Below are 25,602 nucleotides of genomic sequence, written 5' to 3'. Positions count from 1 at the left end.
ATAAAAACAGCAAAATGGAAAAATCAGCAGTCATTTTACAAGAATTGAGTCAAAATATTAAGAGAAAAGGGTTGTAATCTAAAGAGAAAAAGTCGTTTCATGAGATTAAGGTTTTATTATGAGAAAAAAAATGTCATTTTAGGAGCATAAAGTTGAAATATTAAAGAAAAAAATATATTAAAAAAGTTCTAATATTAAGAAAAACAAACAAAACAGTGTTGTAATTTTTGGGAGAATAGTTTGGAGAAAAAATGTAAATACTATTATGGAAATAGAGTGAATAAAAAAAGAAGAGTGAATTAGATTTGTACAATCCTTCATTTTAATGCACAATGTAAAAATATATGTACAAGTATTAACACTGGCAACAATGAAATTGTGCATCATCAAATTCAGAACATGCAACCGGATACATTTAACTTTGAGTACACTGAGCACACGGTACACTGATGTTAAAGTGTATTTATTAGGCTCAATTAGCAATTATTTCTACCGGTGTCATGTGACTCGTTAGTGTTACAAGGTGTTAGTATGCATCAATGGAGGTGAGTTAAATGTGGTGTTATTGCTCTCACAGTCTCTCATACTGCTCGCTGGAAGTTCAACTTGGCACCTCATGGCAAAGAACTACTTGTGAGAGTTGTACTCACTTTTGTCACATACCGTACCTTCAAAAGTTTGTCTCTGTCTTTTTTTGTTTCATGAAATTACGACATTACGCTGGTGTGGAGATTTTCCAGAAACTAAGCAAAATTCTGGTGGAAGACCAATATCCCTTATTTTCACCTTTTTATTTTTTAAAATCCTAAATATATTCAAATGAGCACACCTCATTCTTGTTTTGGAAAAATTGAAGATTGCATAATCCAGGGGTGTCCAAAGTGAGGCCTGGGGACCATTTGCGGCACGCGACTGTTTTTTTATTGGCCGGCGGCACATTCTAAAAATGTAAACAACAACAACAACAAAAAAGTAATAAAATTAAAGAAAAAAACAGCAAAAAAAAAACAAAACAGCAGTATATTACAAGAATAACGTCAAAATATTATGAGAAAAAATCGTAGTTTTATGATAATCAAAATCAATGTCATTTTAGTAGCATAATGTTGGGGAAAAAAATTGTAATCTTTAAAAGTCGTAATATTATGAGAAACAAAACAGCACATAATAGGGATGCTCCGATCGATCGGCCATCGATCAGTATTGGACGATTTCTATGAAAAAGCACGTGATCGGCAAATGCCGATCATGATCACCTGTGGCTAGCACTATTGTAGTCCACAGCCTGCAGTGTATAGTAGCATCCTGCCCCGACCAACATGTCTGCCGTGTGGAAATTACCTGCCAATACATGCCACGAAAAATATCTTGCGAAGGTAGCACGATAAAAAGTTTGGATCTAATACAGAACCTGACGAACAAGCACTAGATGGGAGTATGGAGAGTTTTCAAAGTTCACAGTGTGATCCTCAGTAGGCAACATTCACCTGCATGTGTGTCCGTCAGAATGCTAAGCAAATATCCTGAAAAGTGGTTGAATTCATTGGATGAGGTGATCAGCCTTTGACACCGGGCTTAAAGACTGCTCTCTCACTTGGAGCCCACCTACGTGCTACCAGGAAGTCCTGCTCGAGCCGTTAGCAGGGCTGCAGCCAGGAATTCTGGGCCTCATTAAAAAAAAAATCATGTTCCCCCTGTTTTAATTAAGTTTAAATTTTTTATTAGTAATTACTTATATTTTAAGCCCCATGGCAGTCAGGGGACCGAGGAATTGTCCTGACTTTTCCCCTTTATATGGCAACCCTGGCCAATAGCACTCATCATAAATAAATAGAAAAATGTATAATTAATCCATGTGATCGGTACCAATCAACTTCACTCATGGATGATTGGTATCGGAATCGGCAGCATAAAACCCGGATCGGAGCATCCCTTCAGGATAAAGTTGTAATTTTTGGAAATTCAGGTTGTGGAAAAAGTTATAAACTTTATGAGAATGACGTCAAAATATTACGGGAATAGAGTCATAAATAAGAGAAGAACATTTACAAGAAAAAGTTGAAAACAACAGCAGAAATGGAAAAAAATGCTGTAATTTTATGAAACTTAAGTTAAAATATGAATAGAAAAATGCCATATTGTAACGAGAAACCAAGTCACAATTTTACAAGAAGAAACTTTCAACAGCTGTAACAATATGAGTAACAAACAAAACAAAACTGAGTTGTCATTATTGGAAAATGAGGTTGGGGAAAAAGACAATATTATGGGAATAATGTCAAAATATTACAAAAAAAGGTTGAAATATTGGGAAAATAAAAAAAATAATTGGGAAAGAAAGGCAAAGTTCATACTACTAATACACCTTTCCACCTATATCAGAGCTGATGTAGTTTTTTCTTGAAACATATATAACCAGATAGCATATCAACATGTGCTCCTTTACATAATATCAAAGCAGCCCTTGCATCCTTTCGTTTTCCACTACGTGGCCCTCGCTGGATAAAGTTTGAACACCCCTGGTATAATCATTCCCCCTGTGAAAAGGAAGTGTTCCAAGAAATGAAGGACATGCGTGCCCATGATCAGTGTATGTAGTGTATCACAAGTTGCATCCAGGAAAACTATACAGTACACTGTAGTGACACCTTTGCTGTTCCTTTCATTCTGTCATAATAAAATGTATTTCAATTCCTCGTGGGTCGAAAGGCACAATACTGAAGTAGCAATGATGTTCCAATGATTATTCATAATACACAATGCCACTCCCCTCACTTCATGATTATCTTTCAAATACTTGTAGTAATGTCTTATATTGAAACATTCAAACGTTTAAAAAGAGCACGACAGCCAAAAACTAAGGAAAGGGGCAAAACAACTCATTTATTATGCTTCCAAATGCCGTTTCAGTGTTTGGATAAAAGCTTGGCTCTGGAATGTTTTCATAACTTACCAATTGAACTGTCGCAGAAAATGACCACAGGGACTCCTTTTCCCATAATGCACTAAGACGCACTTCCTGCTCACCACAATGTGCCTTCATTCAAGTTCTCTTTGGCCTTTCCCACTGACCAAACATCAGATGTCCTGTTAAAAGTCAATACGCTGGGTTTTTCCCAACACGTGCGCTGAGGTCCTGAAAACAGACAATGTTTTGTTCAACGTGTGCCCTCGCACTCACCACATATGAGTGGAGGCAACAGGTGGAACAGATTATGAGCTATCCTGCAGTTCTTTGGCCTTGGTCAAGATGGTGTGGACATCTGAGATGGGATAATCCTGAGACAAACAACAAAGTGGTAAATATATTAGGGATGCACAATATACTGATAACTTACTTCTATCTATTCTTTTTTTTAAATTAGATGTAACTGTAGTTTGTGCGCACCTGGAGGTGAGAACGACTCAAAGTTGGTTTTGACAAACTGTACTAGCCGACAAAAGCTGGTATGTTCAACAACGGTAAAGGGCTGGTCGTCCAGTGCCGTCATTTCCATGATGAAATCACAGATGGCTTTAGCCCTCCGTCCGTCTCTGGCAAACGTTTCGCACTTTTCAAATGCTGCCTCAATAGGAACAAGCCCCGGGCTTCGTAGCGAAGCTGGCGTTTCGGGTGGCTGATAAGGTTTGATGTGTTGAAGCGCGATGGTTTTTTCCCCTCATTGCGGAATGTTTGCAGAGCGTTTATCAAAATGTGATGAAGACGCTCACATCTTCTTCCGCTGTGGAACACACACGTAAGCAAGATGGTCGCGGCGCTGTTTCGCGGAAGAACATGCAAGCGTCTTCATCACGTACACAAGAATGGACAGGCAACAGTGAGCAGGGATACGGAAAGAGACAAATATAACGCTGAGCGATTTATGAGGTCTGATTTTTTTCAAGGAGGCATTTTTGAGATACAAATGTATTACTTTTTTGAATGTATGTTGTTTTGAGAAACCACAGTCTTTACTTATGTGGCCCCAGCAACTAAGCAGAACTATGTTCCTCATCACGGAAATCCGACCAGATCTGCACTCACGAGACCAAGTGTGTGGGGGGGAAGTCACTGTTGCTCTACTACACTGTTGATGGGGACGTCATACAAATTCATGTAAAAAAATCCCCAGTGTCCCTTTAAATATGCATATGTTGTGACTAAAAACACATTCAACCACCAAAGAGCATGACTTATTCATCAATAAATATAGTTCTGAAAAATCGGGAGCGAGTGAAACCAAGAAATTTGAACCGCAATTTGGTGAGGGATGACCGCAGTCACCTTTACACTCATATTACCCAATAAAGAAGACATAATACCAGAAAATAAGACAATATGGACTCACACATGTAGGGCTGCAACGATTCCTCGAATAATTTGAGTATAGGTTTCCCTTGCGGATTTTTTTTAGTGCTTTTTAAAAAATGCCAGATATGAACGTTGTTACAGGCCGAGCATGGCCGTTTAAGAATTGCACTGTAAAAAGTTGAGTGCTTATCTCTTCCCTCTCTCATTTGTCTGCACCGCCCATTGTTTTCTGCGTCCTGATTGGCTGCAGACTATTGTCAATCGATATCCTTCGTGCTGTCCTGCCATGTCTCCTGGGTCATTGCTAGCTTGCTTGCCTGCTAGCGAATCTTCGGTTCATCTGACGCAACATGTTTTAACAAGGATACAAAAATGCTACAGTACAGCGGAACGGCACCAGGACGAAAAGACATGCTCACAGTTTATTTAAAAAAGTTCATGGTGAGGGGTTTTCCACCCTTAAAACATATATAATAATTCCATCCATCCATTTTCTATACCGCTTCTTCCTCTTTATCACATGTCAAACTCGTGCCATGGAGGGCCGAGACACTGCAGGTTTTCTCTCCAACCAGTTTCTTCAGCAGGTGATTACATTGATGAGCTCCTTCCCTCAAACTGAAGGTGTTGATCATTAAAATCACCTGCTTTAGTGACCGGCTGGAAAGAAAACCTGCATTGTCTCGGCCCTCCATGGCACGAGTTTGACACCCCTGCTCTTTAGAGTCACGGGGGTATGCTGGAGCCTATCCCAGCTGACTTCGGGCGACAGGCGGGGTACACCCTGGACTGGTCGCCAGCCAATCGCAGGGCACATATAGACAAACAACCATTCACACTCTCATTCATATCTATGAACAATTTAGAGTCGGCAATTAACCGAACATACATGCTTTTGGAATGTGGGAGGAAACCGGAGTACCCGGAGAAAACCCACGCACGCACGGGGAGAACATGCAAACTCCACACAGAAATGCCCAAGGGAAAATCGAGCCCAGGTCTTCCTGATCTCCAGGCTGTTACTGTGTTGGCCAACGTGCTAACCACTAGACCACCATGCAGCCCATATATATAATAATTGTCAAAAAAAATCAAGTTGGCTACTTCGTGGATTTCACTTATTGCAGGCTATTTTGGGAACCTATCCCCAGCAATAAACGAGGGAATACTGTACCTCGATTACAAAAACTAATCAACAACTTTTTTCTACCTCGAGGAATCGCTTACATCACAATGCACTTACGCCATCCAGAGGACGAAGAAGGAAGCGGCTGTTGGAAAGCCCGGGAAGATCGAATACCGCCCTATAATTTCCGTGTCAACAGAATCACGGAATTGGGCAATAAAAACGGAATCTACAATCTCCCGGATACTGACATATTGGAAATTAAATGCGGACGGCTCATTCATAGCGGCATGTCCTCGCAAACACTAACGAGCCCCCTCCTGAGGTAAGTCAGTCAGGAAGTCACATTGAGTGTGAGCTCATAGCAATGGCTGGGTTAGCTTAGTTTAGCAGAGTGCGGCTGTGTGTACATTTTCAACATACACGCACACAAAACACCCTACGGCCTTCAACATAAGAGCGGCGCACATCCTGTAATAGTGGTAATAAAATAAGGGCATCTTTAAAAAAATCTTGTCTCCTCGACCCAATCTCGTGTATCGTGTGTATCATGACACCCCGAGCTACAACAGTAACTTTTAATACAAATTAGGGATGTCCAGATCCACATTTTTGGCTTCCAATCCGATCGTCGATCTGATCTGGTACAGAGCCTTATTTTTTTAAAATAATAAGCTTTTGTTACCAATATGAATTTGTGGAATTGTATAAGGTTATGAAAATAGCTCTTCAAAGCATTAAAAATAATGCAACCAAAGTATTTCTGAATTTACTCTTTTATTACACACCATGACCAACAATATTTGTAACAAACCTCTGTGAGTCAGGTCCCTCATCCAACAAAAAATCCATCCAATAAAAAAGTCTATCCAATAAAGGATAAAATGGGAAAAAATGGGCATGCAAAATACTTTTAGGGTAGGACTAATCATTTGACAAGGTTATAGATCAATGTGTTGTGTGATATAGAATATTACATTTTTTAAAACAAACTCGCCTCTGCGCGATAGTAATTATAGTTATTATAAGTTATTGACGGTCCCTAGTGTAAACAACCAGCGGTTAGAGCAGCACTTCCCGTGTGAGCAGTGGCAGAGCCAGACATTTTTCATTGAGGTGGCCAAGGTTAGACCATTACTCACGTAGGGGTGGCAATAAGTTGACACCTGAATCGTCTACATGGCCACAGGGGTGGCCGGGGAGTGACATTGGGGGGCCACCGCCATCATTGGCCACCACGTGGGCATGTGAGCTCCCCGCACAATGACACAGAGGTCCGGGCACAGTGAGGGGCAACTACCGCTGTAGCTACGGAGCCGAATATCCGACGTCCAACGTGAAGCTAACTTCACCACGGTACACTGTAAACAGGTCAGGATGGAGGTGTTGCGTTTTCTTCTTCTTGTGGGTGGCAGGAGTCAAGTGGCAACCAGCTTTGAGGCGCATTACTGCACCTGCCATATTGGATTGTAGCTCAGAGTTACGAACTTGATATGACAACCGGATTGGCCTGATCTCGTGGCGGAAGCCGATATTATCGGATCTTCAAAATACAGCTAATCACTAATACAAATGATGACCCAAAATCAGAGACGGCATTCGCAAAGGTGTTCTCTGCACCCTCCAAAAGAGTCGTATAGAGAAAGGAAATGATGTACTACAAGATGACCAATCACAGCCCTTCATGCAGGAGTATGCCCCAAACTGAAGTATTCCAAAACATACCCACCTGCAGTAATCTCATATTTACTGTGAAGTCTCCTGCCAGAAGGTTGTCTCGGATCAGTCTGTGAAGGTGTTAAGTCAAGACGAAAGATAGGCCATGTGAAAAAGTGTTTAGTGTGGCTAGAGGTAAACAGGCTGATATTCTCACATGAGCATGGCGCAGCAGACCAGGATGAGGAAGTGGAAGCGGTCCTGGTCAGAGAACAGGGTGTCCCAGATGCGGATAACATCTGGCAGGAGGAACTCTTGTGACAACAACAGGGTCAGCCAGCGGAAGGTGAAGTACTGAGGTTTGATATTCTGTTCTAGCTGGAGGCAAAGAAAAAGGAGGAAAAAAAGGCATGAATACCTAAATGCCCGCGTCTGAACTACAAGAAAAACAGGAACTGCATTTTGAAAATGAGTAAATGTAAAGAGCAAAGAGATGCATCGAATGCATTTTAAAAATCGAATTTCATGTTAACAAGGGCCTGTGTCACTTTTGTGACTTGATGTCAAATAAAATTTAAAAACTAATGTTAAATTTTTTAAAATCAGATTAATCAGTTTTCAATTAATTAATCATCATTTGCAACTGTGTAAAACGTGCCCATTTTTTCCTGTGTTTTGAACATAAAGATAAATGACAGGACAGTAATATATTATATATATATATATATATATATATACACACTGTACACAGTATATATACTGTATATTTGTATGTATTAACTGCACCAAATGAACTCAACATTTAAATCAGGGGTGTCCAACCTTTTTCAGCAAGGGCCACATCGTGAAAAAACGATAAAGATGCACGGGCCACTTTGGTATTTTGTAAAGCAACACATGTACGTAGATATGCTAAGAGTTCTATAGTTCTATATATTTCAAGAAAAAATGACATCTCAGCTTTGTGATGTTGGTGAAAAAATGTATTATTAATATGAACTTCGCTCCTTGCTCTTTCCCCCCCACACTTTTTACATTGTTTTTCTTATTTAAATTTTCCAAGTATTTCAACTTTCTTCTTAAATAATCTTTGTAATATTAAAAAATTACAACTTTGCTTTGTTTAGTTTGTTTCTCATAATATTATGACTTTTAAAAAAGAACTCTATGCTACTAAAATGACATTACTGTCCTGATAATTAGTTTATTAAAGTTTAATCTCATAAAATTTCAACTTTTTTCTCTTTATGTTTTGGCTTTATTCTCGTAAAATTACGGCTGTTTTTTCCATTTATCCTGTATCCGCTTTATGCGTCCGCTCGTTTTGAAACTCTCCACCATGGCCGGACCTTTTAAGAAAAACCTACGTTTGCGTGTGGAAGAATGGCCAAAACACACAGAGAACTATGCATTTTTAATATTTGTGTTAACATGGCCTAAAGCTGTGTATCCTATGGAATACTTCCATCCTAGATTGATTGCCGTCATTTCTCGCCACTTCACGCTTCAACTTCCGCGGCTTGATTCTTGCACGGTTTTTCCAAATATACTCACACATCGTCAATGTATACTATAACAAATCATTGCTGTTTCATGGTTGACTAGGGGCAATTATTAGTAAAAAAAATATGCATAATTTAGGACATTTTAACAGTTTTTGGCCAAAATTAAGCATTTTTAAACATAAAAATGGCTAAATGAACTAAAACATGAGCATTCAGAAGACATACTGTACTCACGTGTTCCAAAAACAAAAGCCTGGGTATGTGTATCTACTGTATGTAGCATCATCATCATCATCATCATCATCACACAAATTGCAGTATTTTCACAACGTAGTGGTTGTGTGTAAGAACTGTGTGTGTAATTATAATGTACAAGTATATAAGTATTATTGTTATTTAAACATGTCACAAGCACATCAAATTAAACAATCACTGGCACTCATCTTCTTAGCCTATCTTGCAGTCAATCTGTCTGTTTCAGTAAGTAAATTCCTATTTTTTATACTAGATGTATTCTACCAATCTTGCAATAATAATATGGGGTTTCATGCCAGGACTAGCTAGGCAGCGATCGCTACTCACTGGTCTTGGACTGCACAGAGCTGTCAGTGGCAGAGAATGTTATTACTGTGTTTTTGTTTTGAATATTTCTCTTTCCTGGCTTTGCTGCACGTTCATGGCTGTTTGCTTGAACCTGGTTGCCGGAAAGCGTTCTTGACGTGACATCACAGCCAAGATGGTGGCGGTTCAGAAAATTCACTGGCCTGAATAACAGTTTGTGATTTCGTGCTTTCTTTCTCTGGAAGAAGACATAACTAGACTCAGAAAGCTTGTTCTTACCAGCTTGAGATAGAGCTCCAGATCTTTCTCTTTGAGCATGGAGTACACACTCTCCATTTTGTACGTTATGCCGCACTGCGAGTCGTCCAGGCTCTTGATGAAGTTGTCTCTGTTCTCCGACATTAGGTTGGTGAAGCAGAAGAACGTGTCGGCCTCTGCATGCTCTGCAAAATACAGTCACATGTGTGCCCCCAGTGTAAATGTTGCGATTCACTTCGGAGCAAATGCAAAATGTGGCATTCATTCAAACTAATGAATGATGAATGATGATTATGAGATCAAAATTTATAAGAGGGAATAGTTGGAAAAACCCCCCAGCAGGAATGCAAAAAAACAGCTGTAATTTTATCAACGTGGTCCTAGCATCCTTTCATTTCTCAGCATGGCCCTCGATGGAAAACGTTTTGACACCCCTGGTGTAGCTGAACAAGTATTAATGTGTTAGACTAACATAGCAGACACCTATTCAGCCTGCGGTTGTGTGTGATATTGTGTAGTTGAATAACTTGCCTTTCCACATTAAATGTCTGTTCTTGGTCATGAATTTTGTGAAACAAATTTCTTTATAAATGCGACTCAGTCCAGTGCGACTTAAACGTTTTTTTCCTCTTGAAGACGCATTTTCTGACCGATACGACTTATAGTCCAGAAAATACTGTGATTACCTCACAAGGGTTACAGTGCCTTTCACTGCAATGAAACGTTAAAAGCAAAAAGCAAAGGATTTACCTTTCCACTGGCTGTTTGGGTCTGTGGCGAATGTATAGTAAATTGGACCAACTATTTCATTCATGCCCTGGACATAGGCAATCCCTGGATTGAGTTTGGCGTAGATGAAGAGGATGCGCTCCACCACCTCCCAATGTGCTTCACTGCCGCTGGGCAACACCTCGTATTCATTGGATGGATACAGGTTCAATGCCTTTCCAGGGGAGCTGACCTGGGAGAAAAATGTACCTTACCAAACAGTGGTGGCATCATCATTTAACAATCCTTACATTCAATGTATTACGTTGTACAAGTTTGTTATGTGCTTTACAGCATGAGTGTAGCAACCATTGCAAATTAGTCTGGAGCACAAAGGATTGAAATCTCTACTGCTGTTTTTTTTTTTTAAAAAGTCATCAATGTATTGTCATACAAACTAAATAGAGAAATTAGTATTTGATCCCATGCTGACTTTATAAGTTACCCTTACCCATACAGATCGTCAACAGTTTAGGCTTGTACTAAAAAAAAAAGTATCTAGAAATAAACAATAATTAAAAGTTATAAACAAATTTGTATTAGATGAAGTGAAATAAGTAAATAATCCCCTAGCAACCATCAAGCATTCTGACCGCCACAGACTGATTATTTTAGTCCTGTCCCTTTAAGAAAGTACTCATAATCTCAACTCATTTTGTGAAAACAATACACCTCTAACAAGCTTCCATTGAAACAACAGCATTGTACACCTGTGCAAAACCGGAATGGACTACAAGACCATCTACAACTTCTTAGACTTGCACAAGACTGGAATGGACTACCAGACGATCAACAATGTCGTAGAATTACACAAGACTGGAATGGACTACTAGACCATGGACCATCAACAATATCGTAGACTTACACAAGACTGGAATGGACTACTAGACCATTAACAATACTGTACACCTACACAAGACTGGAATGGACTACTAGACCATTAACAATACTGTACACCTACACATGACTGGAATGGACTACTAGACCATTAACAAGACTGTACACCTACACATGACTGGAATGGACTACTAGACCATCAACAAGAAACTCAGTGATAAAGAAACCAGACGAGATTGTCTGGTAATAGGAAATGGTCTTTCACGTGTACCGTATAGTGCTTTTCCACCTACAAGGCACTCAAAGAGCTTTGACTAGATAGCACATTTACCTACTGATGACGCAGCATCAGGAGCAACTGGGGGTTCAGTATCTTACCCAAGGATACTTCAACATGATCATGGGAGGATGGAGGATCGAACCTACAACCTTCAAGTTGGGAGACGACCACTCTACCACCTGAGCCATGCCGGACAATTGGACAATTCGACCGTGAACAAGAAACTCAGTGAGAAAGAGACTAGACAAGGACTGGAATGGACTACAGACCATCAACAATGATGGCAGACCTGCACAAGACTGGAATGGACGACTGGAAATATGACCATATTGGTCCAGTACTCAGGAAATACACTTTAAAATAGCTCTGCTTGTTCACGGTCTTGCGTACATCTCTGACACGTTAGAGCCACATAAACCATCTCGAGCTTTGAGAAGCTCAGTGAGTGGTCTCCTGCGGGTGCCCAGAGTCGAGACTAAACACGGTGAGGCTGCGTTTCAGTTTATGCTGCCAAAATCTGGATCAATCTTCCAGAAGATGTGCAACAATCCTCAACTTTGACAATGTTCAAATCCAAGGTGAAAACACTTCTATTCAACTGTGCATATGACAAATGAAAGTATTTTATCTGCACTCTTCATTTGTAATCTTTTTTTTGTTGTTTTATGGAACTTTATGTATGAATTCAGAATGATTTTATGTTTTTATTGAATGATTTTATGAAGTTATTTTACCCTTCTTTTCTGTAAAGCACTTTGAATGTGCTCTATAAATAAACTTGCCTTGCCGAGCATGAAAGCATCCAGGCCTCAGCCAGAACACTGAAGATGGGTTGTGGTTAGGTCTTCCAGCATGACAATGACCCAAAAAATACTGTCTGAGTAACAAAGAAGTGGCTTAAAAAAAGCACATCAAGATGCTGGAGTGGTTTAGAAAGTCTGCAAACTTAATCCCAAAGAAAATCTATGAATGGAGACGATACTTCGATTTGCAAAGCGCCAGGCCTCAAAAACCTTCTGGATTTGGACAGTATCTACCAAAAGGAATGGATCAAAATCTGTCCTGAGATGTGAGCAACTACAGGAAACTGACCTATGTACTTGCCAACAAGCCCTTCTCCACCAACTTAAAACTAGAACCACGCTCATCATACATTAAAAAAAACCCAACTGAACAACACACTGAAGCACCTGGTGACAGAGGCAAGGAAAAACTCCCGCTTGAACAAGAACCTTGGCTCTTTGGTTGGCTGTCTCGACCTGTTAGGTCCTTGTTCCCGCAATCAAACACAAATTAATTTGTAACCTTTATTTAGTGTATTTCTTTCTGTTTCTTTGTTCTTGTTTTCTCGCACTGTCAAAATGATCATGATTCTGAAATTCTGCAATGTTCATATTTTTGTAAGGTCATTGAAGGATCAAATACAAATTTTCCCCACTTTACATTTACAGGTGGTCCTCGAGTTATGAACAAATTCCCTCCTAGCCTGTGATGGTTCCGCAGGTCCTTCATACCGACCGCTGTCAGGCTCTACAACACCTGCACCACCTGAACCATGTTGTAGACACTATGCTTTCTTTACACTGTTCTCTTTACTTGTCTTGCTGCTGTAACAAGTAAATTTCCCCGCTGTGGGATAAATAAAGTACATACAACAACATACAATGTAAGTGGCGTTTTAGTGGAAGTCCTATGTCACTCACACTGTACACAGAAAACATGAAAGACATACAACACAGTCATAAAAAGATTAAATACAATCATTAAATTAAGCAGTAACAAAAAGCGAACAACTTTATTTTCATCCCTGTGGTTGTCTCACACATTGGAAGGGGCTTTGCCAGGGAGGGAGACAGGTTTACTAGCACATAATCTACAAAAGATGTTGAGGCAGAGGGTCCATGATCACTTGTGGGCCTTTTTACATTCTTTATAGTATTGTCCCAGGCTAGTCTGGAAGCAAAACCCCATCTTCTGCTTCCAGATCTCCTTGTAACAGCAGATGGAATCCGTGACCCCTCTAGCATTCATTAGCATTCAATCATCTTTATCCTTAATCATGATCACCACAGCTGAGCACTTCAGACCAAAAGACCGGACAATTTTGGTGGGCATTTCCCTCTCTCTGAGCTTTTTTTTCTCCCCACTTCCATAATGATGGCTTTCCTTTTCTTTGGCGCACTACTGCTTGGGAGACATAATGAAGTTTGAAAAGTTAACTAAAATGCAGTTATACACTCCTGATCAAAATCTTAAGACAGTTAAAAAATGACTAGAATTTGCATTTTGCACATTTGGATCTCCTTTTTAAGGAGAGCTATAATATGCAAAAGCAAGAAGGGGGAGTGAGACAAAAAGAACTTTGAAAAAGTAATTTATTGAAAACTGAATCAGGCTGTTTATCAGCTAATCAAAAGTATCAAATAAATAAGTAATCAAAAAAATATCCCCTATTTGACGACCCTGCACCACCTGAAGCTCCGGTGTTCCACTGAATGAAAAAGCACCCCAGACCATGACGGACCCCCCTCCACTGTGGGGTAGAAAACATCTCAGGTGGGATCTCCTTGTCATGCCAGTAACGTTGGAAGCCATCTGGACCGTCAAGGTTACATTTTTTGTCATCAGAGAATAAAACTTTTTTTCCACCTTTCAATGTCCCATGTTTGATGCTCCCTGGCAAAGTCTAAACGGTCAGTTTTGTGTTGTTGAAGGAGACGAGATCTTTGAATTTGTTTTTTAAACCCTTTTCCCGCAGATGCCATCTGATGGTTATTGCACTGCAGTCGGCACCAGTAAGGGCCTTAATTTGGGTGGAAGACCGGATCCTCTGGCTCAGTGCAGGTGTGATTTTTTTGGGTCTACCACTTGACTTTTTTGTTCCATAATGGTCAGGATCTTTCAAAAAATTTTGAATGACTGTCTTACTGCACCCAACCTCAGCAGCAATGGCAAGTTGAGAGAGGCCTTGCTTATGCAGCTCCACAATCAGACCACGTTCAAAAAGAGAAAGCTGCTTAGCTTTAGCCATCAGGAGGGCATGACAGTGTGAATGCCTGACAGAAAATGACAATTTTGAGCAGATTTTGGCTTTTATAGCCTGTGGTCTTAAACTTTTGATCAGCTGATAAACAGCCTATTTCAGTTTAATTGTTGTTTTCAATAAATTACTTTTTCAAAATGTTTTTTGTCTCACTCCCCCTTCTTGTTTTTGCATATTATATCTCTACTTAAAACCTCATTAAGATCCAAATGTGCAAAATGCAAATTCTAGCAATTTTTCAACTGGTGTTAAGATTTTGATCAGGAGTGTATTCTTCCTGAGTGTATCTGCAGGCACACACCAGTCTCATGTTTACTGACCAAAATGAAGTTTTTAATTAATTTATGGGAGTCGGTTCACACCTACGAAAAGTTGTAAACTGAGGGCCACCTGTAAACTTCCCGCCCCCATCTTTCATTGTCTCAATATTCAATGTCCAAAATATTTATAAAAGAAGACATACATACGTACATTGGTTACTCCACTGCGGTTCCGATTAACAGTTTGTGCTTTCAGGGTGGTTTGCTCCACTCGCCGACGCAGCGTCTCGTAATCATTCTGAGGGTCTAAGATAAGTTGGCAAGGGTAGTCCGTAGGACGCTGAAAAAAGGCCATGTCTGGATACAGCCTCCTGGAAAATGTAAACATTTGTCACATGGTACTGCAAGTGCAAGACATTTTCAATTCTGTACTTTTTGTCAATCCCTTTACAGAGGAAAAGTATATAAGTAAAACAGAAAGATATAAATATTTCCCTACCTTACATCTTTATCAATTTGTAGTAGAATTTCATTATCTTTGAAGTAATTATTCCACCTGCTGTCTGGATTGGGATTTAGAGGCTGAAAAACAACAAGATCGTTCAGTCAGTAAGGCTGGAGACACGAGCCACTGCTACAGGAAATCACTTTCTTTAGGTACCAACTGAGCATTATTGTTATTCACAAAATGTTTTCTTACCAACATACTTAAGTACACTGGAACCTCGGTTAGTATCTGCCCCGGTTGGCATGTTTTTTTAACGTAAAAAATTTACAGCAAAATTTTGCCTCGGTTTGAGTACATCAGGGTTGCCTATTACGGCGATCGTGAGAAACCGGTAGGGTGGGTTGATTTCATAAATGTCACTGTGTAGATGTCATATGACCGCTGACATTTAACTCCTCTCCTGATTCGCTGTTTCTCCCTTGAGGCAAAGATTAACTGGTGAACAGACATCTCAAGCTACACACAGATGCAGCTTTAATCTTTATTCTTCTGATTATGGATAAACTAACTCAGCGGTAGGATGCCTATATACATATATAACAAAAGTTATCAGTTCATTTGGAGCTGTTATTAGAAAAAATGTCAAGACAACTACGTCGCCCGACTATGATTTCATGAGCAGATGACTCTCAAAAATATTAACACTAAAAGCCTTTTATAGTTTTACATGCATCAAACAATTTTAAATGCATATAAATGATGAATGAAAGGGATAAATACACATTTAAGGTTACTTTTACCTTCACCGAAGATGTGACTGTTCCCAAAGACAGTTATTTCTGGAATTCAACTGTGTTTCTCACATCAATAACCCAAAATGGAGCCAAAGAAAGTTGGAAGAGGCAGCATTTTGACAAAGGAGGTGAGAAACACTATTGAATTTAAGAAAGAACTCACGGCAAAACAGGAAGGTGGTGTCCATGTGGCGTCTCGCTGTCACATTGTGTCTTTGTGAACAGTCATGTCAAGAATCACGACTCCAATGAAGGTAGAAGTAACCTTAAATGATAATTTATCCCTTTAATTCATCATTTATATGCATGTATATCAGTGTTTTCATCATCGATGACAAAATTATTATGTTGACAAAGCTTTTTTTCATGACTAAAACAAGACGGTGACGAGCTAAACATGGCTTTTTGTTGACTAAAATGTGACAAGTCGTGAGTGAGTATTTGTTGACGAGACGAGACTGGATGAAAAGGCCGGAGGGTGGTCTGTCAAGGGTTGAAAATGCATGACATTTCTCCCTATTGTGTATGTAATCTTTCAGTCAAAAACTAAAATGTATCAATGCATTCTAGCTTAGCATGCAGCGTACTTCTTGGTCAACACGCTGGTGGCTGGTGATGTGGGCAACAGGAGCACTTTGGTGGGAAACAACACACTGATTTGTGGATATACTTTAAATATAATCCATCCATAAGAAAAACTGAATGCATTGTGCAACGAGACGTGAAAAACGTGGCGTAAACGTGGCTGCAATCTCAAGCTGCAGCTGAAGGCTCATCACACAGATATCCTTTCGAAAGTAGGTTACAGCAAGATGTGTTAACATATCATATACATACTATGTTACTCGACAGTTGGCTTGTGATACATTTCATAGTAAGCCTAAAGCTTTCCACGTAAGTCCTGGTGCAAAGTTAGCTTTGTTGTGGTAATGTCAAAAGTGTGAAAAAGGCAACTTGACTTACATGGTCTTCCATTGTAACATCTTCTCTGGATAGGCCCAGGTTGGCTTTGGCGATGCCAGGCTGGATGATCATTTCTTTCAGAAACTGGGAATACACCTCCCTATGACAAACCAAATGCACAATCAAGGGTGGTGTTAGATGTGTCAACATCTACAGCTGGGGTCTCCAACCTTCACCATGATGAGCTACTTTGACAAAAAGACAGGAGATGTGAGCGATTTGTGTTTTATTAATATGACTGGCAACATTTAAATTGCACTTTTAACAAGCAGATCTCCACTCAAAAAGTGTTGTCATTGTCTTTATGCTATTTTGTGCTCATTTGTCATTAAATACAGACATAATGTCTAAATTGTACACTTATAAAACTACAAAGAGTTGAAGCAAATATTCTTTGACCCAAACTATGCAAAATCAGCTGGAGAGCTACTGGTAGCTCACAAGCTACCTGTTGGAGACCCCTCATCTAGCAAAACTGGATTGTGTAAAATCATTAAATGAGAAAATAACCAATGAACCAGATTTTTAAAGTTAATTTTAAGGCTTTCAAAAAGCTTGCAAAGTTGTGCACCAGGTAGAAGGCTGGTGCAAACTACTGGCTTTTGGGAGGGTTAATCAGAACTAGAAACTCATGGTCACAGATAGTATCCCACCCACCATCCACCAATTATACTGTATGGTACAGATATACTATCTGTACCCTAAACTGACTTGAAATATAATGTGAAAGTACAGTCATGGAAAAAATGATTAGACGACCCTTGTTTCTTCAGTTTCTTGTTCAGGTACCTTTGTTTGGACACATATAATGATGACAGCAAAAACAGCTCATAAGAGTTTAAGTTGTGAGCCGATATCTAGCCATTTCCTGAGTTTTTTTGATGATAACCAAAATCACTGAAGTTCTTCCATCAACAGCCAACAACTGCTGCCAAAAAATAAAACATTTGAGATATTTTCAATCTGATCTTTCTGTCCTAACTAAATGACAAACTCAATAAATGAGACAAGACTTTATTTTGATGTACGACATTTACTATCTATACTATTTGTAAATAGGAGTATTTTGTATATCAGTGGTGCACACACTTTTTCAGCATGTGCAGGTCGACATGATCTGTCTGTTACGACACAACAGCATACAGTGTGGGAAAAGTGTTTGCCCCCTTGCTGAGTTCTTATTTTTCATGTTTGTCACACCTAAATGTTTGAGATCATGAAACTAATTTTAATTTTTGTCAGTGAAAACACAACTGAACGCAAAATGCAGTTTTTAAATTAAAGTTTTTATTATTCAGGGAGACTTAAGTTGACTCTAAACTTACAGTACATGGCCCTGTGTGAAAAATTACACAGAAAGAAAATAATTGAGATCTATAAGTCTGGAAAAGGTTATAAAGCCATTTCTAAAGCCTTGGGACTCCAGCGACCAACAGTGAGAGCCATTATCCACAAATGGCCAAACATGGAACAGTGGTGAACCTTCCTAGGAGTGTCCGGCCAACCAAACTGGCCCCAAGTGCGCAGTGATGACTCATCCAAGAGGTCATAAAAGACCCCACAACAACATCCAAAGAACTGCTGACTTGCCTCAAATAAGGTCAGTGTTCAGACTCCACCATAAAAAAAGACACTAGGCAAAAACAGCCTGCCGAAAAGCACTGCTAAACAAAAAGAACAGAAGGCTCATCTCAATTTTGCCAGAAAACATCTCGATGATCCCCAAGACCTTTGGGGAAATACTCTGTGGTCTGACGAGACAAAAGTTGAACTTTTTGGAAAGTGTGTGTCCCATTACATCTGCCGTTAAAGTAATGCTGCATTTCAGAAAAAGAACATCATGCCAACAGTAAAATATGGTGGTGGTAGTGTGATGGTCTGAGGCTGTTTTGCTGCCTCAGGACCTGGAAGACTTACTGTGATAAATGGAACCATGAATTCTGCTGTCTACCAAAAAGTCTTGAACGAGAATGTCCGGCCATCTGTTTGTGACCTCAAGCTGAAACCAACTTGGATTCTGCAGCAGGACAATGATCCAAAGTCAAAGTCTGAATCCTATTGAGATGCTGTGGCATGACCTTAAAAAGGTGCTTCATGCGGAATTACAACAATTCTGCAAAGGAGACCAAAATTCCTCCACAGCACTGTAACAGACTCATTGCAAGTTATCGCAAATGCTTCATAGCTGCTAAGGGTGGCACAACCAGTTATTTGGTGTAGGGGCCAATCACTTTTTGACACAGGGCCATGTAGGTTTGGATTTTTTCTTCCTTCTAATCAAAAGTTTCATTTCAAAACTGCATTTTATGTTCAGTTGTGTTTTCATTAACTAATATTTAAATTTGTTTGATGATCTGAAACATTAAAGTGTGACAAACATGCAAAAACAGTAAGAACTCAAGAGGGGGCAAACACTTTTTCACACCACTGTAAATAAAATGTTTAAAAATAAAAATCACCAAAGGCATACATTGTATAATCTTTCTACCCATCATTAACGGCCAGAAAATCAATATGCAACCATTTTCCCCATGATGAGTGTATGTAAATTTCAGACAACTGTACAGCATAAACGACACAGTTGCCAGTTCTCTTATTTGAATCATCAGCTGTGCCTGCGAATATTGTCATTCATCCAAGTCACTGTTTTCTCAGGGCACTGAATCCATTGCAACTGGACTAGTCCAGTCAGGATGTCATCAGATATGTTCAGTGACAACACATAGTTTATAATCCCACTTACCTTTCCTTTTTGAGGAAAGACTCCCATCTTGTCTGGTCAAGAGGAAGGTAATTAAGAAGGATCTAAAAAAAAAAATCAAACGACAAGATTCAATTCATTGGCTCAACTACAGTAGAACCTCGGTTAGCGTCATTAATCTGTTCCAAACAGTCAGACAAGACCCAAAATGTATGCTAGCCAAATACATTTTTCCTATAAGAAATAATGCAAATCTACTTCATCTGTTCCGGACACGCAAAAATTTCAAGACAAAACAACTTTTTATGGTTTTACAATTATAGTTTTTCACTTTTACCTTGACTGAAGTTGTGTTTTGCTGTGAGTTATTTCTTGAATTCAATAGAGTTTCTCACCTTCTTTGTCAAAATGCATTTGCAACTTTCTTTGGCTCCACTGTGTCTTATATTGAAGCCATGATCAATAAGAAAAGCAGAGACTTGCGGTGCAACCAGTATAGTCAGCTACTGGTTTAGTCACTACAGAGTCAACCGCTGATGACATCATACAGGGGCGACGATGACTTCTAGTCCCAGTTGGTTAAGTGCATGCTAACATGAACGTTTTGTAAATTTTGGACATAAACCAAAACATACACTAACCGGGGTATGTGCTAACCACTGGTTACCACAAAGGTTCCACTGCAATAGTATGAACAACTGGAAAGTCCAAAGAATCTTTTGCAGCCATTATTAAACAACATAAGGGTCAAGCCTACCACGCGCTGAAACACAGTGTCACTGCCCACAGCAAAGCAAGTTTTAACTCGCCATGGACTTTGTGCCAACCAAGAAAGAAGCTGCAAAATTGATGCATTTAAAAATAAATTTAAATTTGCTGCCCACATGGACAAGCTAAATGCCTTCTGGACAAATGTTTGTCAGACAGGACAAGCTCTTTGGGCACAGTACCAAGCAAGATGTATGTTTGAAGGAGTCAAACCTAAGAACACTGTAGCAACTGTTAAGCATGGTGGTGGCAGCATCTTGTGGCTGTGGCTGTTTTACTGCCACTTGTGTAGCATTCTACACTGCATAAAGTGGATGGAATCATGAAGAAGGGCTCTAGTGGACTATGCTTAAAAGCCAGGTCTGTACCAAAAACGCAAATAATTGAAATGAACTCAATTCTGCCAGAAGCATATAATATAATAGCATATAATATAGCTTGTTGATGGCTACAAAAAGTGGCTGGTTGAGGTGAAACTTGCTGAGAGATATTTAACCACATATATTGGCAAAAGTGTACACATATTGTTAGAGTGAAGGCTACAAAACCATATTTACCTTCCAGCAAAGTGCCCGTATGCCTCCTTCAAACGGGATACCTAAAATGAATAAAACAACAGGTAGAAGAAAAACAATTGTCCATTGGCTTTATTCAGAAAAGAATTACCATTGAAGCACAGTTCTCTTAGTGTCTTCAAGTTGATATTTCCTTCACTCAAAGCAACTTTGAAGTCCTGTATCCTGTGGAAAAGAAAGGTTTGCATCATATCAATTTGAAGCTTTTTGATCCACATGTCGATACATGATACTGTATATACCATAAAGTAATCCCTCAGCACTTCACGCTGCAAATTTCCCAGCTTCACTCTATCACAGTTTGTCAAAAATATATTAAGTCAGTGCTGTTTTGTGGTTGAATACGGCCTAATATCAGTCCAAAAATATGCATATTTAAGCAAATTTGACCTTTTTTTTTGCCCAAATTAAACTTTTTCAAGCATAAAAATGGCTAAATAAACTAAAATGCAAATATAAGGCATTCAGACGCATTCAAAGATGTGATATGTAGTATATGTAGTAACAAGATACTCTCCCAATGCTAACATGTGTGAGTCTATGTTATGTCTTAGTTATGCCTTATGTTCTCTTATTATGTCTACTATATTGGGTAAAACAAGTGTAAAGGTGACTAGGGGTGTTATTGCATGTCTAGAGGGCTCTAACAATGGTTATAAACAGGTTTTATATGCTCTAACTATGAAACTATTCTATTTATAAAGAAGGAATCCTACTTTGTAGAAATTCTCTTTGCACGGTTGGGTCTGGAACTAATCAATCACAATAAACGAGGGACAAATGTCTATAAAAATATAAACAAACTAAAAAATAGGATGTCTGTGCACCACTGCACCAGGCTAACTGACATGGTTTTCACACAATGAGACAAATTCATGCACCAAAGAAAATAATAACAATAATAATGGATTGTGTTTATTTTGCGCCTTACAAGATACCCAAAGCATGCTACAATGGAACCCATTATTCATTCACTTCACAGTTATACACTGGTGGTGATATTCTACACTCTATTTAAAATTTTAAGACCAGTTGAGAAATTGCAAGAAATTACATTTTGCACTGTTGGATGTTAAGGAAGTTATAAGTAGAGGTTAGCTTAAGGCTATCGGTATAAAAGAACAAACAAAAAAAACAAACCTCCCCAAAATAAGATTAAATATTCCCAAAAAAAAGACTCAATGAGTAGCTGCATCACTCTTGTTCATCACCTCAAAAATTGGTTTGGGCATGCTTGATGCCAGTGTTTCCAGGAGGCTAGTGGGAATGTTGCTCCAGCTGGTGAAGATGGCTTCACAGAGGGCATCCAGTCTGGAACTGATGCCCATTTTTCTAAACTTCTCTTGCCATCCATCCCCAAATGTTCTTAATTGGATTTAGATCAGGGGGACACACAGGATGGTCCAAAGGAGTAACATTATTCCTTTGTCAGGGGGTCACTGCATCGTTGTCCTGTTGAAAAAGCCAGTCATTACTACACAGACGAGGGCCTTCAGTCATGAGGGATGCCCGCCTGCAACATCTCCACATAGCCAACTTCCATTTGACGCCCCTGCACAACCTGAAGCTCCATTGCTCCATTGAGAAAAAGCACCTCGGATCATGATGGTGCCCCCTTCACTGTGCCGTGTGGAAAACCTCTCAGGTGGGATCTCCTTGTCATGCCAGCAAGTAGTTGGAAGCCATCAGGACCGTCAGTCAAGGTTACATTTTTTCTCAGAGAATAAAACTTTCTTCCACATTTGAATGTCCCATGTTTGGTGCTCTGTTTTCAGTCTCACTCCCATTTCTTCTTTTTGCATTTTGAAGCTTTACTTGGCACCTCTTTTAAGATCCAACAGTGCAAAATGTAAATACTTGCAATTTTTCAACTGGTCTTAAAATTTTGATCAGGAGTGTAAATCCGTAGACACACTGCCTGGGGGGAGAATGATGGAAACGTGGCTGCTAATTCACATTTTTACACCAGTGTGGGCTGCCCTCGGGGGCTAGGTGGGTGAAATGTCTCGCACAAGGACAAAACAACAGCAACCTGTTTCTGGACAACGACCTCCTGAGATACTGCCACCCATAGCCACTTATGTAGCCTGTCATACATCACCCAAAGTTAAAAAATGTAAGTTATTCAAATAATTTGAGACTGAAATTCTTAATAATAACTTTGAATAACTTACATTGTATGTCTTTATGTTAACAATGTTGATTTTACTGTTGCATATGCATAATTGTGGTGGGTTGCTGCTGGGCTTGTTTTCGTAGAACTGGCAACATTGGTAAAATAGCCTCAACGGTTTGTACTGTGCGACCGGTCCAACGTGTTACCCGCCTCTCGGAGACAGTTGGGATAGGCTCCAGCATACCCGCGACCCTACTGAGGACAAGCGGTACAGAAGGGGAATGAATTGATGGGTTCGTGCTGTGTTGGGTGCTGTTTTCGAGTTATAACAGATTACTTTTGACCCCCACAGACCGGTTATGTGTCCATGAAACACACAAATGAGTCCTGTGGCTTCAGCAAGAAGCTTGGTGAGACAGAGCCCACCACAACTGGAAAATGGAAGAACTGCTACATAACAGTCAATCGCCGTCGCTTTGGAGCATAAATTATGTCACAGTCCCCCGAACTATTATTGGGGCATGTGTCATAAAATGCGAGTGTGTTTTATTTTTGAAAAAGTTTTATTTGACTCCACTGATATGAAAAACACGCAGTCAGCTAAAACGTTAGCCTCGTGTTTAACGCATCAGCTGATGTGCTAACGGGAAGCTAGCATCGCTCGCTTGGGAATGGAGTTAGCTAAAGTAATACCGCTGATTTCCTGCTCTAATTGACCATCATGTTTAAAACTTAAAACGCTTGTATGCTAGAGGTTTGATGGCATGACAAACGCTTATCTTAATGCAGTTGATTATTATTATGCTCAATTCCAATTGTGTGGTGGGGATGCTAGTTGCTGTCAATACGCCAATGCATGTTCATCTTTCAAGCAATTCTCGCGTCCTTCTCTGCAAATACAGCAAATGTTTACCTGTACCCCACCTGTTTTTGTATGCGATGGACATAGCTGGGAAAGCGGCGATGTTTTTGTCCAAAGATGATTGCCTGAAGGAAGTCACTTCCGTCTTTACACACGAGCAGACAACGCCGCTGTCCACTCGAATGGGCTGATCGATCCAAACATCGATAGTTTAGATACCAAAGTACCAAAGGTCGTAGGAGTCGATATTGTTCACTTCTCTCCAATGCAACACACAAACCTGTATTGCCCATATTGTTACAATGTTTATGTTGATGGCATTGGGCTAAAGTGGCTCAACTAACCCGGACTTTAGTGCCAAATAGACGGCAGGAGGACAACAACTGTCTTTTTTTCATTTTTGAATGATGTCCTTATGTTTTCCTATTTTACTGATCTCTGATTTATAAAATGCGTGTATGTGTTTTTGAAGAGTTGCATCAGTGTGCTCATGAGACATGCTGTACCTCGTGGTGACCACTAGGTGGCAGTGTTGATGCGTTTTGTGGCGAGTTTTTCCTTTATAAGCTAGGTTCCCAAAGTGGGGTACGCATGCCCCCATGAAAAACAATTAGCGCTTAACATTCACAATTACGAGTGCGCCTGAACGCCTCAAAGAAGACAGCACAAAGTTAGCAATTGCTCTGTGTGCATCATACGAAGAAATAAGTAAGTTTGATAATTATTTTGGACATTAAGAGTGTTCAATCTTGAAGATTTCATTTATATTGGTGTTGCAATCCCCGCACGGCGTAGTGGTGAAAACCTGTCAAAGTGAGTGGGGATTCCCCCGAAAATTAGGCTTTATCGTTAGTTGTATGTATTCCTGTACTTCGGATACTGCTTTATCATGATTGTTAAACTTTCCCCTTCAATTTGGTATTAAATGAATATGCAGATTTAAACCATAGCCACCATGAGTGGACAAAAAAAATTATAATCCATCAAACAACTGAATTTCACTGTACACACACTCCTAACTTTGTAATATATTTTTCAAAACAGTTAATACTTTTCTCTGGCACAGTGGTCTATTATTCTGTTTGGTCTGGTGATTTTAGGATATAGACTCATGCTGTACTGTCACGTGGTGGCTTACAGCCGTGTGATTGGATTCCAAGATGCAGAGAGACACCGGTGGCAATTTAATGAGTTTACTACTCTTAGTCGTGTTATATACAATATACAGTCCAAAGCATGGCCCGGGCACAGCCACGGGAAAAAATACAATAAGTCAAGGCGCTGCACAGTAACTAGGGCAGGGAAAAAAAACAAAATAGAAAAAGAGCAGAAACTGAGATTGCTGCACAAAAACTAGACAGGAAAAATGAAAGTGCAAAAATACTAAACAAAGTAAAAGTGCAAAACAAGAACTAAACACTAAACTGGCAAAGCAAGATATATACAACAAAGAGCTTGTAGCAAAAATGACAATAGAACTCTACTAGGCAAAAAACAAGGTAGACCGAGCAAGGTGCAGGGAAAACCAAAGTCAATAGCTTGGGCAGCAGAACTTGCAGTAGTCGTATACATGGAATCAAAAATCACAGCAAGAAGTCTTAAGCTAGAGTACTCACGAGAACTAAACATGGCCAGGAATCAAAGGTAACAAGAACATCAGGACGAGAGCATGGTAACGGAACATGAGAAGACAATCTGGCAAAGACCAAGCATCAGGGCGAGAGCTAAATAGTCCAACGTTGATTGAACACAGATGTGCCAGGAACTCCTCCCCTAGGTACGCAGGTGTG

General features: G+C 39.7%; 1 protein-coding gene across 3 annotated transcripts; it reads right to left on the bottom strand.

The window, feature by feature from the left end:
• Window positions 1-2,010: 2,010 nt before the first annotated feature.
• Window positions 2,011-25,602, bottom strand: tbc1d13 (TBC1 domain family, member 13). 3 transcript variants are annotated; one of them, XM_054757628.1, is made up of 12 exons: window positions 25,429-25,602; window positions 20,926-20,999; window positions 20,817-20,857; window positions 19,534-19,595; window positions 16,791-16,890; window positions 15,085-15,167; window positions 14,797-14,956; window positions 10,148-10,358; window positions 9,419-9,582; window positions 7,291-7,451; window positions 7,147-7,204; window positions 2,011-3,279 (listed from the first exon to the last, which is right to left on the bottom strand). In XM_054757628.1, the coding sequence occupies exons 5-12, from the start codon at window positions 16,860-16,862 to the stop codon at window positions 3,214-3,216; spliced, it is 975 nt and encodes a 324-aa protein (XP_054613603.1). In that variant the 5' UTR covers window positions 16,863-16,890; window positions 19,534-19,595; window positions 20,817-20,857; window positions 20,926-20,999; window positions 25,429-25,602; the 3' UTR covers window positions 2,011-3,213. The 3 variants fall into 3 exon arrangements, with proteins under 3 accessions (XP_054613603.1, XP_054613601.1, XP_054613602.1); XM_054757626.1 differs by lacking the exon at window positions 25,429-25,602 and adding an exon at window positions 23,875-24,002; XM_054757627.1 differs by lacking the exons at window positions 7,147-7,204; window positions 25,429-25,602 and adding an exon at window positions 23,875-24,002.

The sequence above is a fragment of the Dunckerocampus dactyliophorus genome, chromosome 17, assembly GCF_027744805.1.
Source record: "Dunckerocampus dactyliophorus isolate RoL2022-P2 chromosome 17, RoL_Ddac_1.1, whole genome shotgun sequence".
NCBI classification, from domain to species: domain Eukaryota; kingdom Metazoa; phylum Chordata; class Actinopteri; order Syngnathiformes; family Syngnathidae; genus Dunckerocampus; species Dunckerocampus dactyliophorus.
The sequence above is the reverse complement of the archived record's forward strand: the minus strand, read 5'-3'. Positions and strand labels throughout refer to the sequence as shown.

What these genes read in the sequence shown, in the direction of transcription:
- tbc1d13 (XM_054757626.1), bottom strand. Translation starts at nt 23,897, where the DNA reads ATGTCCATCGCATACAAAAACAG. An exon ending in ATGTTACAATGGAAGACCAT is followed by an intron (nt 15,168 to 16,790) that starts GTAAGTCAAGTT and finishes GTTGTTTTTCAG; the next exon opens with CCTCTAAATCCCAATCCAGA. An exon ending in ACCGCAGTGGAGTAACCAAT is followed by an intron (nt 10,359 to 14,796) that starts GTACGTATGTAT and finishes TTTTTCTCCCAG; the next exon opens with GTCAGCTCCCCTGGAAAGGC.